Source organism: Myodes glareolus, chromosome 27 (genome assembly GCF_982192425.1).
Source record: "Myodes glareolus chromosome 27, mMyoGla1.1, whole genome shotgun sequence".
NCBI classification, from domain to species: Eukaryota; Metazoa; Chordata; class Mammalia; order Rodentia; family Cricetidae; genus Myodes; species Myodes glareolus.
The window spans coordinates 27,302,010-27,317,519 of record NC_142052.1 but is presented as its reverse complement, the minus strand read 5'-3'; the positions used below and the strand labels follow the sequence as shown (position 1 = coordinate 27,317,519).

The 15,510-nt window shown below is 44.1% G+C and overlaps 1 protein-coding gene across 5 annotated transcripts in view; it reads left to right on the top strand.

The window, feature by feature from the left end:
• The window catches only part of Ptprm (protein tyrosine phosphatase receptor type M), a 698,333-nt gene that overhangs the window by 260,685 nt on the left and 422,138 nt on the right, over positions 1-15,510 (top strand). For all 5 annotated transcript variants that reach the window (XM_087902425.1, XM_087902421.1, XM_087902423.1 and 2 more), the window contains exon 3: positions 8,217-8,488. In XM_087902425.1, the coding sequence (XP_087758551.1) occupies positions 8,217-8,488 (272 nt within the window). The remainder of the gene's footprint in view (positions 1-8,216; positions 8,489-15,510) is intronic.

Sequence of the window (15,510 nt, the reverse complement as noted above, 5' to 3'; positions counted from 1 at the left end):
TTTTGTCTGATAATGTAAAGTGATTTTTATTTTTATTTACTTATTTATTTCTGTTTTTGACTGGTTCAGGAAGAATAGAAGTTAGAAAGAGTTTTATCTAGCTTAAACTGGATTTGAACTCATAATATAGTAGAGGAGGGCCTTGAACTCACTATGTGGCAGAGGATGGCTTTGAACTCATTTTGTAATAGAGGATGACCTTGAACTCACTACAGAGGATGACCTTGAATTCACTATGTAACATAGGACGGCCTTGAACTCCAGATCTTCCTACTCCCACCACTTGAGAGTTGTTATCGCAGGCAAGCACTCACCACCACACCTACCTTGCATTGTTGAGTTTGGATAATTTCTTCTTCCCGTCCTTTGATCGTGCTTGCGAATCCTTGGTTTTGTCCCAACCCAGGCCAATGAAATGTCTTGGTTTCCTCTTTGGGGGACATAGGAGCTTTGCTCTGGGATGTGGGTAGAATCTTTTGCATTTTTAGGAGAAAAACTTAGGGAGCTTCTTTTAAGCCACTGTTTGTTAAGCTAGAAATGTCGAAGATAGTGTATTTGTTAAAATTTTAAGTTTGGTCTGCATTGTACATAAAAGCCTACTGTACAGTTATTTGTTAAGGGAAGTCATATTTTAGCTGGTAGATGGTCATCGAGACTACACATGGCACCAAGGGAAGAGGGGAGAGGGAAGGAGGGAGGGAGGGAGGGAAGGAGTTTCTGAGTCAACATTGATTGGGCGAAATGAGTGGAAGCTTATATTGTGACGGTTCGTGTCATTCAGAGACTTAGAACAAAACAGAGCTCATTTCCAAAGATGTCAATCAATAAAATGCTTGACGTATGGGAAATTAAGCAGTCTCTTACAAATGTTCTAAATAGCCTACCTGTCAGTACCCGATTGTTGTACCGGAGGCTCGTGCCTGAGATACAGTCATTAGCTTCCTTGGGTAGTTTAAAGGTTTTGTTTGTTTTACTCGGGGTTTGTTTCCACACTTATAAATTATGAAGCCACACGCCTTGTATTTTTTTCCAGCTGAGCCACTGAAGCAGTTTGTCTAAATGACACAATAAAATCCAATCTAGTTCTCATTAAAGCCTCACCTCTCACATAAAAGATGACCCCGTGGCTTGTCCAGATGGAATTTCCAGAACTTCTTCCCTTCCCATGAGCCCGTTAAACGCTGCTCCATCTCTCATGGCAACTGGCTCTCAGATTCCTTTTAAAGAGCGGCTGACAGCCCCGAAGCTGTTATTTTTGTGCAGCAATTTCACCTGCCACATATGTAAATATGGACCAAATTGGGGGATCTTGTTACTGCCCCTGTGGTAGTGTAGACTCTTTGTGTGCTGGATATGAAGCACTGGAAACATGGTTTGCCACTGAGGCGTCAAGTTCTTGATGGCCATCGGACAGACAGGGTCGGTTCACTGCTTGTGCTTCTCAAAACCTAGCACACTCTAGGCATCCAGGAAATCCTGCTGTGGCTAAGGGGACTGGTGGTGGTCAAAGAATTGTGCACAGCTCGGGGTTTTATGAATCATAACAAAGATAGCTAGCCAGCTGTCCTGTGAATCCCTGCATTGAGAATTAAATACCTTGCTGGGTGGTGAGTTCAAGGCCAGCCTAGTCTTTAGAGGGAGTTCCAGGATGGTCAGGAATGTTACACAGAGAAACCTTGTCTAGAAAATAGTCTTTAAAAAAGAAAACTGAATATCTGTGGGGTGTTTGATACAATTGTTTCATAGAAAATGCCTTCCCCCCTTAAGGTGCATGGACTTTTCATGTTAGGTTGACCATACTGTATCAGTCAGCTTGCCAATGCTGTAACAAATCCCTTCAATACTCACCTTGTAATGAGAAAAGGTTTACTCTGCATATAGTTTGGAGACCTCAGTCTATAATGAGTTGGCCGCATTTCTCCAAGCAGGGGATTACAGTGTGCAGTGAACATGTAGCCGAACAAAACCACTTTCTTCCTCCAGGGGGGGTTGAAGGAGGTGAAGCGACCTGGGCCTCCCAGTTGCCTTCAAGGACATGCCTCCAGTGACCTCAAGCCCCCTCACTAGACCCCACCCCCTGCCCACAGTGCCAGCCTGGACACCAAGGCCTCAACACACGAACCTTTGGAGAACTTCCTGGAAGCAACTGTAGTGAGAAGCTAGATGGATGCGGAATTCCCTCAGAAAGAACAGCATGCCCACTGCTCTATAGTAGCTGTTGTGACTGAAGAATGGCCGCCTCGGGATAATTCTGTCAGCTTCGATCCCAGGGACGACACACACTGGAGCAGGAAGTGTTGCCGCTCACCATCCATTTTCCTCCCATGTAATTTCACCAGAGCAGTGCAGATGTAGCACGCGTGCCTGCATACACACATACTCACAAACACTGACACACACGCAGACACATACTGACACACACACACAGACATTGACACACATAGACACACTGACACATGCAGACACACACTAACATACACACTGACACACACACAGACACACATTGACCCTCACACACATAGACACATACTGACACTCACACACACAGACACACACTGACACTCACACACAGAGACACACACTGACAGACACATACAGTTACCAAAGCATGCAGTTAACCATGCTTTTGGTCAGTAGCTGTTAAGAACATACGAAGAATGCCAAGAGAAGAATACTTGAAAGGATTTTGTGTTCTTTGCCTGAACGGAGAAACTTTATATTCATGTTTTGTTTGTTTCCTGGCGGCTGCAAAAGAAATATTTCGTGTTTGCAGGAGGGCGAATACTTGCAAAGGGCGGAAAGGAGGCAGCAGTGTAACAAGGGCGCACGGTGTGGAGAATGCCAACTGCGAAGCAGGCTGTGAAGACGCCGCTTTCCACAGATGCCAGGGTGCTCCGGGGTGCCTTGGAAGTGCTGCTGGCTACTGGCGTGTGGATGCTCTGCCCCTTGAGACCTTTGCTGCCTCAGCCCGCTCCCTGAGATCACTCCCTCAGATCGCTGATTTTTTTTTTTTTCCCAAGAAGCTTTTCGTCTTCAGCTTGTAGGCGCTCTCACCAGAGGAGACATAAATGGCAGTCTTGCCAGGGCTGGCTGAGGGAGCAGGAGAGGCTGTATTTGGGTGTTTCCACACTTAGGAAGAGGTGAAACTCTAAAGGAGCGCTGGAAAAGCTTGCATCCTTGGTGCTTTTGGGACTGGCTGACCAGGAGGGATTGCAATCTGGTCTTTAACCGTTTAGTGGCTGTGAATCAATTAGCCAGCATGAGTTCATTTAGATTGTATACTGAAAGCTAATTGAAAAGCAAGTGCAAGTGTAAGTGCAGGTGATGCACGCCTGTAATCCCAGCATTCAGGAGGCAGAGGCAGGTGAATCTCCATGAGTTCGAGACCAGCCTGGTCTACAGGGTGAGTTCCAGGACAGGCTCCAAAACTACAGAGAAACCCTGTCTCAGGTGGGGAGGGGAGTGTAAGTGACAAATATTTCCACGAATGTTGTAGGTCTGTATGTGCACATGTATACATGTAGACATCTCACACGGATGCTGGATGGCAGTGTTTAGCATGGTTTGTACTGAAAAGTTTATCAGCTAAACATTTGAAGACTATGACATTTGTAGCGTTGCCTCTGGAGCATGAAGGCAAGAATATTGAGCTCCCCTGTGTCTGTCAGCCATGCCCAGGCCGTCGTGCTGCATGCACTCAGCTTGGTTGCCTTTGTTCATTGCCGTGAGATTTAACTCTGGTCAGCTTCAGGCCCAAGCATGCAGGTCCGATTCTCTCCTCCCTGCCTTCTCCTTCCCTGGGTATTTGCTTGTATTCATGGTCATCCTACACAGCAGATCCTGCTGCTTGTGTGTTTTCTTGTGACCTTAACCCCAGCTCTCTTCTGTATTGAGGGTCTCCAGAGGCCTTCTCAGCCGCCCTGTTGATCTCTGTCTTTCCTTTGTCCTCCTGTCTCCTGGTGCTCCTCAGTGACTTTTGTCTTGGAAACCATCGGCCTTCTAGAACTGTTCTCTTTGAGTGAACAAGCCAAAGAAATTTACCACATTGTTTGAAACCATCTTCTGTGGAGCAAAAAAAAATGTATAGTCAGCCCTCTGTAGACCGTTCTACTTCCACAGAGTCAGAGTATTTGAAAACGACTGTCAAGAATTTGTACCTATACTGAATGTATACACATTCTTCGAGTCATCATTCCAAATGCTACTGCAAGTGACACTTACATTATAGTATGTGTTGCAAGTCATCTAGAACTCATGTAAAGTGCATGGTTTCATACGTTCAGTGCAAATAATCTGTCATTTGTCTAAGGGGCTGGCGCATCCAGGGATCTCAGTGTATGCTGGAGGCGCTAGGCAGTACCTGGACCCAATATGGCTTGGTTCTTTTGTTGTTATGTTTAATCAACCCTTCCTAGAGGACTGTGTGGCTCAGAGCTGGCCCACAGTTCCTTAGACCCTGGCCTGCGTGCAGCCAGCACAGAAATCGACGGTAAGTTTTGAGAAAATGTTCATAGGATCAGAGAGAGAAATTTTGTGTTATTTTCCTATAATAAAAATGAACCCACTATTTATATATTGTGTCTTTTCATTCCATTTTCCTAGCAACTTAGTTTATGGCAGTTTGCATAAATTTGGCTGAGATGTACTGAAATTTTCGCTTTTCTAAGGAAACTGCTCCGTTGTAGATGGTTTGAAAACCGTTACCGCAGTGAATTCCGTTGTCACGGCGGGTTGTGTCTCTTCAGTCCCCTGATGGCTCGACCTCTAGAGTCAGGGTACATGACAACAACAGAATTTATATTTTGGGGGGGGGTGTTTGTTTGTTTTAATTCTACACTCACAAAATTGAAGGCAAGAGGAGAAAAGGAGGCACAGTGGCTGATGGGAAGGTAGGCTTCATAATGGGATTCCTTGTCAGCCTAAGCCCTGAGTAGCACAGGCTGGGCGACAGAGAACCGCCCATCTTTTGTCACTCGAATGGCTTCTCTCCTGGCAGATGAGAGTTTTCAGTTGCTCAGATCTGTTTTCTATCTAGAGTTTCCTCCACACCAATGCAAATTTTAATGATGGGGTACAGAGGAACAGCTAACCCTGTGTGGCTATCACCACCGTCACAAACAATGGCGGAAGATAAACTAATCAGGACCGTTTGCCAGTGGGTATGATTAAGCTAAATTTAATTCACCCAAAGATTCAAGAATGGGAACGTTGCATGCTCTCAGAAGAGAGTTTTTGTTCCTAAAAACCTTCCAAAGACTGCTCAGTTTGAAGCTGGCTCCCTTGAGTGTCCTTGATTTGTCTGCAATGTCGCATTGTTTGCTTATATACTTATGACTTAAGGGAGTATTGTCATCTGAACACAAACAGAATCTCCGTGTTCATTTGGATTATTATATCTTTATTTATGATTTGCGCAATTGTAGTGCCTTTTGTGGGGGAAGGGAAGTGGAGGAACTACAGAGGGAGACCTGAGTACCCTTCACAAACACAGCTCCGCTCAGTCAAAACATTAAAGTGGAAGTAAAAATTAAATATTCGGTATATAGGGTTATTTTTTTTTAAGAAAACATATAATAGTCTAGAATTGAATGCTTTAGATATTTAAACATTGGCTGGTGAGTTGACTTTGCTTTGATAGCAGAGAGGTGATACATTCAAATAATTAAAAGCCACCTCTTCTCCCCTCCTGGGATTCCTACATACACAGCAATGACCTTCCTGCGGGCTTTGAACTGCTAGACCTCGCTGAACACAAGTGCTCCCCCTAGCTTCTATAAACTTACCGGATGTCTGGGATGCATGGCTGTCAGGAAACATATATGCAGATGTAGGTCACCTTTTATCCTTGAAAGTTCAGTTAAGTCCTGATGGCCACATTCTGAAAATGAAGATGCCCTTCCCCAAGAACGTAAGGGTAAAACCAATTGAGTTGTAATGTCTCAACATCGATATTTCTCTAGTGTCGAGAAAAGCTTTCAGGTTTCTATTTAGGTGAATTGGCAGAAGAGTAGGAGGGGTAAAAGCAAACATGAATGGCGGACAACTGCAGATACTCTGTGGAGCCACGTGCACAGGAGGGTGGGAGAAACACAGTCACAAGAGTTGTGTTATCGGGGTATGGTGAGCTTTTGTGGCAAGCTTTGTCTTAAGCTGTAGGCACTGCAGAGAGAAGATAGGACCCCTCAGATGCTCATACCGAGACGTTCTCTTGAAAAAGCTTTGGGGTTTATGGCAGTGGACTGATTTGTTATTAGACTATCCAGAGAAAGAAGAGTTTGCCCATGCCTGGGGTGAGTGGGAATACGAGTGTGTCCTGGGGGTGAAGGCAAGGCAAAGAGGATGACTGTGTAGTCAGAAGCGTTACCAACACCACACATAATGCCCGAGACCTGCGACACTGCTTCTACATAACGCTGTGTTGAGACAGGACTGAGAGATCATCCCAAACCTGGGGTATTTGTAGCCAGATACATGTGCTGGGCTGCCTGGTACAGAATCTGGCTCCCTCCTTCACTGTAAACTCGAGGGCTGCAGCTCACTCTCTATTGTTGAAGGACCTTCAAATGGTGACTTCTTCCTGTCAACCAGAGATCTGAACCAGGGGTGTGCCTTCCTTTTCGGTCATCCCCCACCCCCATTTGAACATTCAGGAAAGGAGCAAGAAGCTTCACAGTTCTCTAGTCTGCTCTTAAAAGTTTCCAGGATAGATTAACCAAGTAACAGGGATGTCTCCTGACACCATGAAATTTGGCTCTATTCTTCCTTGTATACAGGCAGGATGTGGCCCTTTTGCAGGACTGTTGGCTGAATTTAATGACACCATGCATTGCTTCAGACTCACATCTAGTTGAGAAATTTGCTCCTGTTCACATCAGAGTATTGATGTCGTGCAAAAAAGAGAGAAAAGAGACAGGAGCTGCAGGTGCTGCTGTAGTATTATGGGGTGTCACTGCTCGAATCTTTTTTTCAGAAGCATACCCTGTAACCAAAGAGACCATATTCTGACTGAAACAGGGATAAAAAGGAGAAAGGACTGTAAGAATTAGAATCACTTGTGTGCAGCAGCCCCCTGCCTATGGCAGAGATATGTTCCAAAAGCCGCAGTGAGTATGGAGTCTTGAAATCGTAGCTACCTCCCAACCCTGCATTATAAACACTTTGTGCTTTCTGTGGGCACCCTGGTGATCTAGGTGGCTATGAAATGACAGGCAGACGGGCACTATATACAGTGGGTATTTTCTGGTGAGGGGGATCATTCGTATCATAGGCACAGAGGAGCTAGATAGCATGAAGTATCTACATGGTACTTTAATAATTATGGGTTTTTTAAAAAAAGTTAGAGTTTCATATTTGAGTATGTTATTGATAACATTTCTGTTCCACGGTCCCTCCTCTATCTCCTCTCACATTCTACCCACTCCCTCCCAAATCCATGAACTTTTCTTCTTTAATTATTGTTACACACACACACACACACACACACACACACACACACACACAGAGCTACACATGCACACACACTGTGTTCATTTGCTTTCTCTTTGCTTCCTCTTTGGAGATACCACCTTGTTATGCTCCCCTGGCTGGTCAGCTCAGCCTTGGTTGACAAGTGACTGTATAACTAGGTTAGGGCTGCCCCATGCAACTTTTGAAGAAAATGAGGTGGTTTTGTGCAGGGCAGCGACAAAGTAGTCATATGTGGTCACTGGACACTTGAAGTGAGGCTGGCATGACTGAGGAACTAAATGATTTTACTGCCATAAGGTTTTAATTGACTTGAATATAAATAAATGCAAGTGGCTAGTGACTGCCCAGCTGACTGCAGCCGGCCTATGAATGGCCTAGACCGTGTTTGGTATCTAACAGGCTCATTGCAGTCATCTGTAGGGTAGTTTTTGTCATTGACTTTGTTAACGTGTTGGGGATTGCTAGAAGCAGCAGATAGCAAACCAAAAAGGTATGAAAGAAATTGGAGTTTTAAACATACCAGTTACAGTTGCGTGCAACCATAATCCCAGTGTCCACAAGTCTGAGGCAGGAGGTTCATGAATTTAAGGCTAGCCTGTGCTATGCAGAAAGACACACCCTCTCTCTATTTTAAACTTAAGTGAAATATGTGTAATGACATTGCCAGTTCATATAAATGATAGTGGCTTTTCAGAGAGCACCCAGAAGATGCTGATTTGGTTTGTGACACTCTGATTTTGCTTCCACAGGCTCCTTCATGCTGGTGAATGCTTCCAGGAAACCTGAGGGCCAGAGGGCTCACCTGCTCTTGCCCCAGCTTAAGGAAAATGACACCCACTGCATCGATTTTCACTACTTTGTGTCCAGTAAGAGTAACTCTGCCCCTGGGTTGCTAAGTGTCTATGTGAAGGTGAATAATGGACCACTGGGGAACCCTATCTGGAATATGTCTGGAGACCCAACCCGCACATGGCACAGGGCAGAACTGGCCATCAGCACCTTCTGGCCCAACTTTTACCAGGTATGCACTTTCTTACCACTTCATGTCTTAAATCGTCTTCTTATTTCTACAGTTCTAAGTGGTGTTTCTGTTAGTATCATCAAAGAATGTGTAAGAAGGTTTGTAATGTCGTAACAAGTGGGACCCAGGCTTTTTTGTTTGGTTGGTTTGGTCTAGTTTTTCGAGAAAGGGTTTCATTCTGTAACCATCCTAGCTTTCCTGGAACTCACTCTATAGACCAGGCTGGTCTCGAACTCACAGAGATCTGCCTGCCTCTGCCTCCCAAGTGCTGGGATCAAAGATGTGATCCCAGATTCCTGGCCCAGGCTATCTTTGAAAAGGAATCTCATGATTATGTGAGCAAAACAAAAACATAAATCTGTTTGTCCAGGCTGATATTGTTTGAAGAAAAAAACCAGTAACTTCTGTCTTAGTTACTTCTCTATGGCTATCATAAGACACCATGACAAAAGCCACTCATTCAAGAAAGTGTTTATGTGGGATTACAGTTTCCTAGGGTGAATCCGTGGCTGCCATAGTAGGGAGCATGGTAGCAGGCAGGTCGGGATGATCCTGGAGCAATAGCTAAGTGCTTACAACTTGAGACAGAACCAGGAGGCATAACGTAAGACACTGGGAATAACTTGGTTGTTCTGAAACCTCCAAGCTTCAGACACATCTCCTCCAACAAGGCCACACCTGCTTATCCTTACCAAACAGTTCTACTGATGGGGGTTAAGTATTCAAACACATGAACCTGTTGGGGCCATTTTCTTTCAAATTACCACAAGCAGTTTTTGACAGTCTATTAGTCAGTGTGTTATGGTTTAACAGTCAGGATCCTTCAAGCCCAACTTCTCTACCCACAGCTGACACTGGTAATGAATGGGTTGGTTATAAATTCCTTTTTCAACTCATCCGTATACCCCAGTACCTGAAATAATATCTGATATTTAATGAATGATAAATGTTTGTGGGAATTAAAACATGGAGAAAGCACTCTTATTCCACAGGTACCTGATTCAACTCTTTTTAGATTGTACTTTGGCCATAAGTTTTAAAGGATTTTAAATTTATTGCACCTAAATTTATCTACTGCTAAGAATTTCCCCTAAAGACATAATGGAGACTGATTGCAAATAATTAACCATAAGAACAAGAATATATACAGTAGCAAAATCAGAAGTAGTATTGTTTCCAGTAATAGAGGGTTTGTTAATTTATACTACCTCAACACAAAAGTTTGTTTAGGAACCAATGGGAATAATATTATGGTCTGGAGCGATGGCTCAGCAGACAACAGCTGCTCTTGCAAAAGACCTGAGCCTGTGATATCCATACCAGCCATCCTTCACCCAGCTCTAAGGCATCTGGCACATTCTTCTAACCTCTTGTTATACACATACATGCATGCAGACAAAGCACTCATACACACAAAATTTTCTAAAAGAAAAAAGTTTTAGATTATTTAATGATATACTTAACCTTCTGTTAGACAATTAATGAAACAAGTATAAAGCAATGTATTTAATTTCACGCTTATATTAGAAATATCTAATAAAGACCAAATGTGTTATGAAACAAATGCATAAAATGTGTCACCTCCCTAACTAATAGAATAACAAAGTGATTTTTCCCTTTTTTTTTGCATTATCATGTTATAAATTTTCTCCATTTGTGTTGTTTTCCTCATAAAAAGACTAGTTTTTCCTCAAGGAAAATAATTCTATTTAATGAATACCTTATTTTTATATAAATGTACTAGTGACCAGTTAGTAATATAATTTTCAAATGTGAATTTTGGGGGCAGGGTTTCCTCCCTTGAGGGTTTAAACAGCAAGCCAAGTCCGTGGGTTGGCTGGGCAAGGGTTCAGGGTGTCCTTGTCACTGTGTATTAAAGCATGGGAGTGGGACCCTCTCAGAGCAGGAAAATGTTTCTTGGGCATTCTTCCTCCTTCCTGTGGAACACACTCCAGGCTCATCCCCAGCTCAGAACACCTACAATACTGTGCTGCCTTTGGGTTTCTTCGGCCTGCCTTTGTCCTAATGTCCTTCACTTTTGGTCACAGCTCTACCCTCCTAAATCACAGAGCCTGTTTTCATAAGACCTTTCATCATGGTTTGGTACGATGTTGACCACAGTCAAGGTTAAAATTTCTCTTTTGTCTTTTTTAGACCTTGTTAAAGAAGCGTGCATATTTAATGAATGGCTTAATTTTGACCAATCTTCGGATACTCAACTACATTGCAGTAGGATGGTTCTATTTAGCAGACTATGGTCATTTTCAGCGCATTCTTCTTTCTTGAGCAGCTACTGGAAAAATACTTTGCCTTCCCAATTATGGCCCCAACCCAAGCCGCAAGGCCCTTCATTCTTGCTCTTTCACTTACGTTATTAAAGAGTGAGCGATTTGCCAGCGATGATCAGAGCACGGCTCTCATAGCTTAGGGTTTATGCGGGCCATGGCTTTCATACCCTACTGAGCCGCAATAACCCAAAGCCATCACCTGGGTGGCCTAAACACACACACTGATTTGTTGAAATGTGGGAATCCCAGACCAGAGGCCTTTCTACTAAGGGCACTAACTCCATCCTGGGAACACCATCCTCACAACCTGATCCCTTCCCAAGGGCCCCCTGCCTTCTGATGCTAGTACTTTGGACACTAGTGTTTCACCAGCTGCATCATTAGGAATCGTGTCATCCTTTGCACTGACGGCTTTCCAGTAATTCTTTAATACACTGGCATTTGCCATCTCAAAGGCATAAAGCGGGGCTACCCCTCCCTCATAGTTGCCCCTTTTCTGCTGAGGGGCAGTAAGCATCCAAAGCCAGTGCCCTAATATCAACATATACTATTTAATAAATAGCACATCCCAGATGATACAGGAGAACTCAGCAGGAAACATAAGTAAACATGGAACCATCAGCCTTAAAGCCACCATCAAGACTTGCATTATCTTGTCTACTTGCAAGAGAGTCAGCTGTATGGACAGAGATGGAATAAAGGGAAACCACCACCCAGCATAGCCTTCATCCCACTTCCTCGCCCAAGGCGTCATCCAAAGTGGAGGGGAGACAGATAGGAGACAGGTCAACAGCGGTCAGTGCAACGGTCAGGTCACGGGACTTCCGTGAGCTACAGACCAGCACACATAGGACAGATGGTGGTTGTTTTTCAATGCTCTTGTAAGTGTAGCATGATTAATAAAAACCCAGAGACAGATATTAGGGTTCAACCTGAAGGTCGGAAAAGCAAAACAGCCAGTCACTGGCTCTTGCCTCTACCGCAGTCCTAAATGGCGATCTTGCCTCTAGGAATTTCAGAATGAGAGTGTGTGAGAGCTGTCTCCTCCAATTCTATATTCCTCTCTAGTTCTGGGTATAAAGGCGTGCACCACTACTGCCTGGTTTCTATTGCAAACTAGTGTGGCTACTGGGATTAAAGGTGTGTGCCACCACTGCCTCTTCTGTAAGGCTGACCAGTGCGGCTGTTTTACTCTCTGATCTTCAGGCGAGCTTTATTTATTAAAATACAAATGAAATATCACTACATACAAATATGAATCATGGAGGTGGGGTCATTTGCTTTGGATGAAAAATCTCATACAGTTTTCTCTATATAGAGTCCTGTCCTTGACGGAAGATATGAACCTGACTTATGATGGCTAATAGATCTAATTTGAAAATACTGAAGAAGCTGTGTTATTATATATGCATATCATATTTCCTTGGGAGGACACAGTATATGAGAAATGATATTCAAATGATGTATTCTCAGCTGTTATTTACGGGCCCCAAACCCGAAGACCTGAGTATTTACAGGAGACAGTGCCCGTGAGAGCCTCTGCCAAGGAGACAGGACTGAGTTCTCCCTGGACACACATCTGTTTTCTAACAGGAGCTGGAGCGTCTATCCAGAGCACAGAAAGAGAATAGATTTATATAGTTGTGAAATAGCATTAAGATATATTCACTGATAGTTTCTCAGATAGTTTGGACACCAGTCACACGAGGACTAGTGTTTTGTGTGTTTGTGGTGTGGTGCCGTAGACCAGGATCTGGTGCACCACACTAACCATGAACCTTCCCAGCAAGCTATACCACCAGCCCACAGTAAATATGAATTTAGATGGAAAAGCGAACTATTCCCAAGGATTTCCTATTTAATATCAGAATAGGTAGTTAAGGAAAACTCACTTTGGTAAGGCAGGCATGGATATGACCGTCTACTGTGGCCTTCGGTGGACAGTTAAGAGTTTTGAAACATGTTTTCTCAGAGTTCAGCCTTCCTCTGCAGTCCTTTCGTGTAGCACTTACTATTTCTGGGAGACTACAGTGCAGGTACACTCACAATGGTAACCTGCACGGAATACGGCTAATTGCAGGTTAATTATGGCTCCTTAAAACACAAATTGTCAAGTATTTGGTGATTAACACATACTTAATTCCGTAATTAATGTTTGGTCTAATTGTTGTTCCTCAGAGCTGCCCTGCTGGGGCCCAGAGGCTGTGGAGTAGAGCAGGCTACTCCCTGCCTGGGGGCACCTGCTTCCCCAGATTTAGACATTGACTTCCTGCCATTTCAAGAATATTCTCCTTTCATATCCACCTCCTTGGCTTCATTGTCCTGATAAAAAGAAACAGTTCCCTCTTTGATTGTGCCTCCCCTCCTCCCTCTCCCTCCCCTACCTTTCAGATGGCCCCAGCAGCCAGGGAGTACCAATCGATTGCTCTGAGTTCTTCCTAATCATGCTCACAGCCCCAGGGCCTCTGGACTCTGACTTGCTTCTGAAAAAGGTGATACTGTTTTCAATCTAAGGTCAGGAAGGCAGGATGTTTCATGTAAGCTTTGTAAAGAGGAAACCCCACAGGTAGCCTGGGAACCCATTCCCGACCTGCCCCTCCCCTGAAAGGGATTGGGAGCTCCATCTATAAACAGGAAAAAGTGGGGCTGAAGCCATCAAATAGGAGAGTGATGATCCCCTGGCATCCCCCTATTGAACCAGGTTCCTTAGGTGTGCTGATAGCCCTGGGAGGAGATTAGGAGTGAATGTGTCTAGGCTCTACTTCAAATTCTTTGTGTAGGAAGAACACAAAGGCGTCTGTAAGTGGGGGAGACGAAACCAAGCTTTCCCCTTTGCCAGGTGCCAGCTTTGCTGGTAAATGAGGAGTTGAGGGAATAGGGATGGTTCGATCTTACCCACCCCTTCACATTTAGCGTCAACTATTATTCCCTGCACAGCTGCCGGGGTTTCTATACCGTGTCTGCCATCCGCCCACTCATTTTTCTCCCAAGTTTCTAAGTGCCCAGAAGCCTGGACGCAATGACTACCTAGAGAAGGGGTTTCCAGAACTGCATTCTGCTCCTCTAGCAGCTGTAGAAGACATTGGCTGGTCAGCGGGGTTTAGTCAAGGTGAAGCGAAGTCTTGTTTTGTAGGCTGGCTAGGGATCCAGATGTGAGGGGACTGGGCAGGAGTGGGCCTAGCTGGAGTCTGGCATCAGCTGTGACTTTTACAGAGCATCTCATGAGTCTGTTCCCTGAAGCATGCTCGGGAGACGCGGAATTGACATGCACCTGAAACACGGCCCATGCCTCCTCCACTCACATGATTCCGCACCTGTCCCCTTTGCTCCAAGTGCAGGACAATTAAATCACTTTCTGCCTCTGGGACAACCTGAAGAATTTGGTGTGACAGTGAGGCATAACTGTCCCTCCAGCATGGACATGAGTCTCCGCATCTGCCCCAGACTTGGCATTCTGCTCTTCCACAAGATGAACAGTGTGGTTTAAAAACCCAGTGGGGACTCAGGAGGCTCTCAGTTTATTATTGATTTGGACCTGCATTCCAGAGGTTTTATAATTTGTGTGATGGTCTTTTAATCTTCACACCGTGTCTCTTGATTTTTTTACAATTTGCCACGTCTCTAAATCTCATTCTCGACTTGTATTTGACATCAAAGATAGGCACCTCTGCTGTTATGGGCACTCTCACACCTCGGGTGGCGGCTGCTGCTGCTTGCTTATCAGAACTGTCTCTTGTAATTTCCTGTTTTTGTTTTGTCTTCTAGTTTAATTTTCTTGTATCCTGCTGTATATAAGAAGGAGATGAACTGCGATCATATCATAGCCTTCTAAAGGGAAAGATATCATCACATACTCATACAACATGCACACACACACACACACACACACACACTCACACACACACTCAGGTACAGCTTAGGGGTATAGCTCTTGCCTGGCATGGGTGACACTCTGATTACCTTACTCCAGCATGGCAATCAATAGATGAAATGGATGAAGAGCATTCCAAAGCACCAGTAATTAATTCCATTGACCTGTTGCTGTCCTATGAGTGTCTTTATGTAACAAAACATTATATTTTCTGATGCTACACCAATAGAAATGAGCATCGAAGGGTTTTACTCTGTTGTCTTTCTTTTTTTATTTTGTTACTGTTATTGCTTGAAAGTGGATATTATAATATAACTAATATATAATATATAACTAATATATAATATTAGTCTCTTGGATGCTGGAATTACAGATGTGTGCCCACCACGCCTAGATAAAGAATTACCCTCACCCCTTTTCTGTAATGAATATGGAACCAAGGGGTTTGTGGGTGCTCAACAAAACTCTTGTATTGCGCTACAGCAGCCTGCTCATAGTTCTTAATGTGAAACCTTTGCTTGTGTTACGTTACAGGGATGCTTCATGGTTTGTGCTTCTACTTCTCTATTTTTGAAGGTTTATTTTTAAATTGTGTGTGTGAGAGTATATGTGTGAGTGTGCACGTAAGTGTTGGTTACCATGACCATGGGGGTCAGACATGTCAGATGCCTTGAACTGAAGCCACAGGCATTTGTGAGCTTCCCGATACGGACTAGGAACTAAACTCAGGTCCTCTGCAAGAACAGTGCCCTCTCCTAACTGCTGAGCCATCTCTCCAGCCCTTACATGTCTTTTCTTAACTCATCTGGCAACGCAGAATAAAACTTACAGAAAATGGGTAGGACCTGCCTTTGGGTTTTATC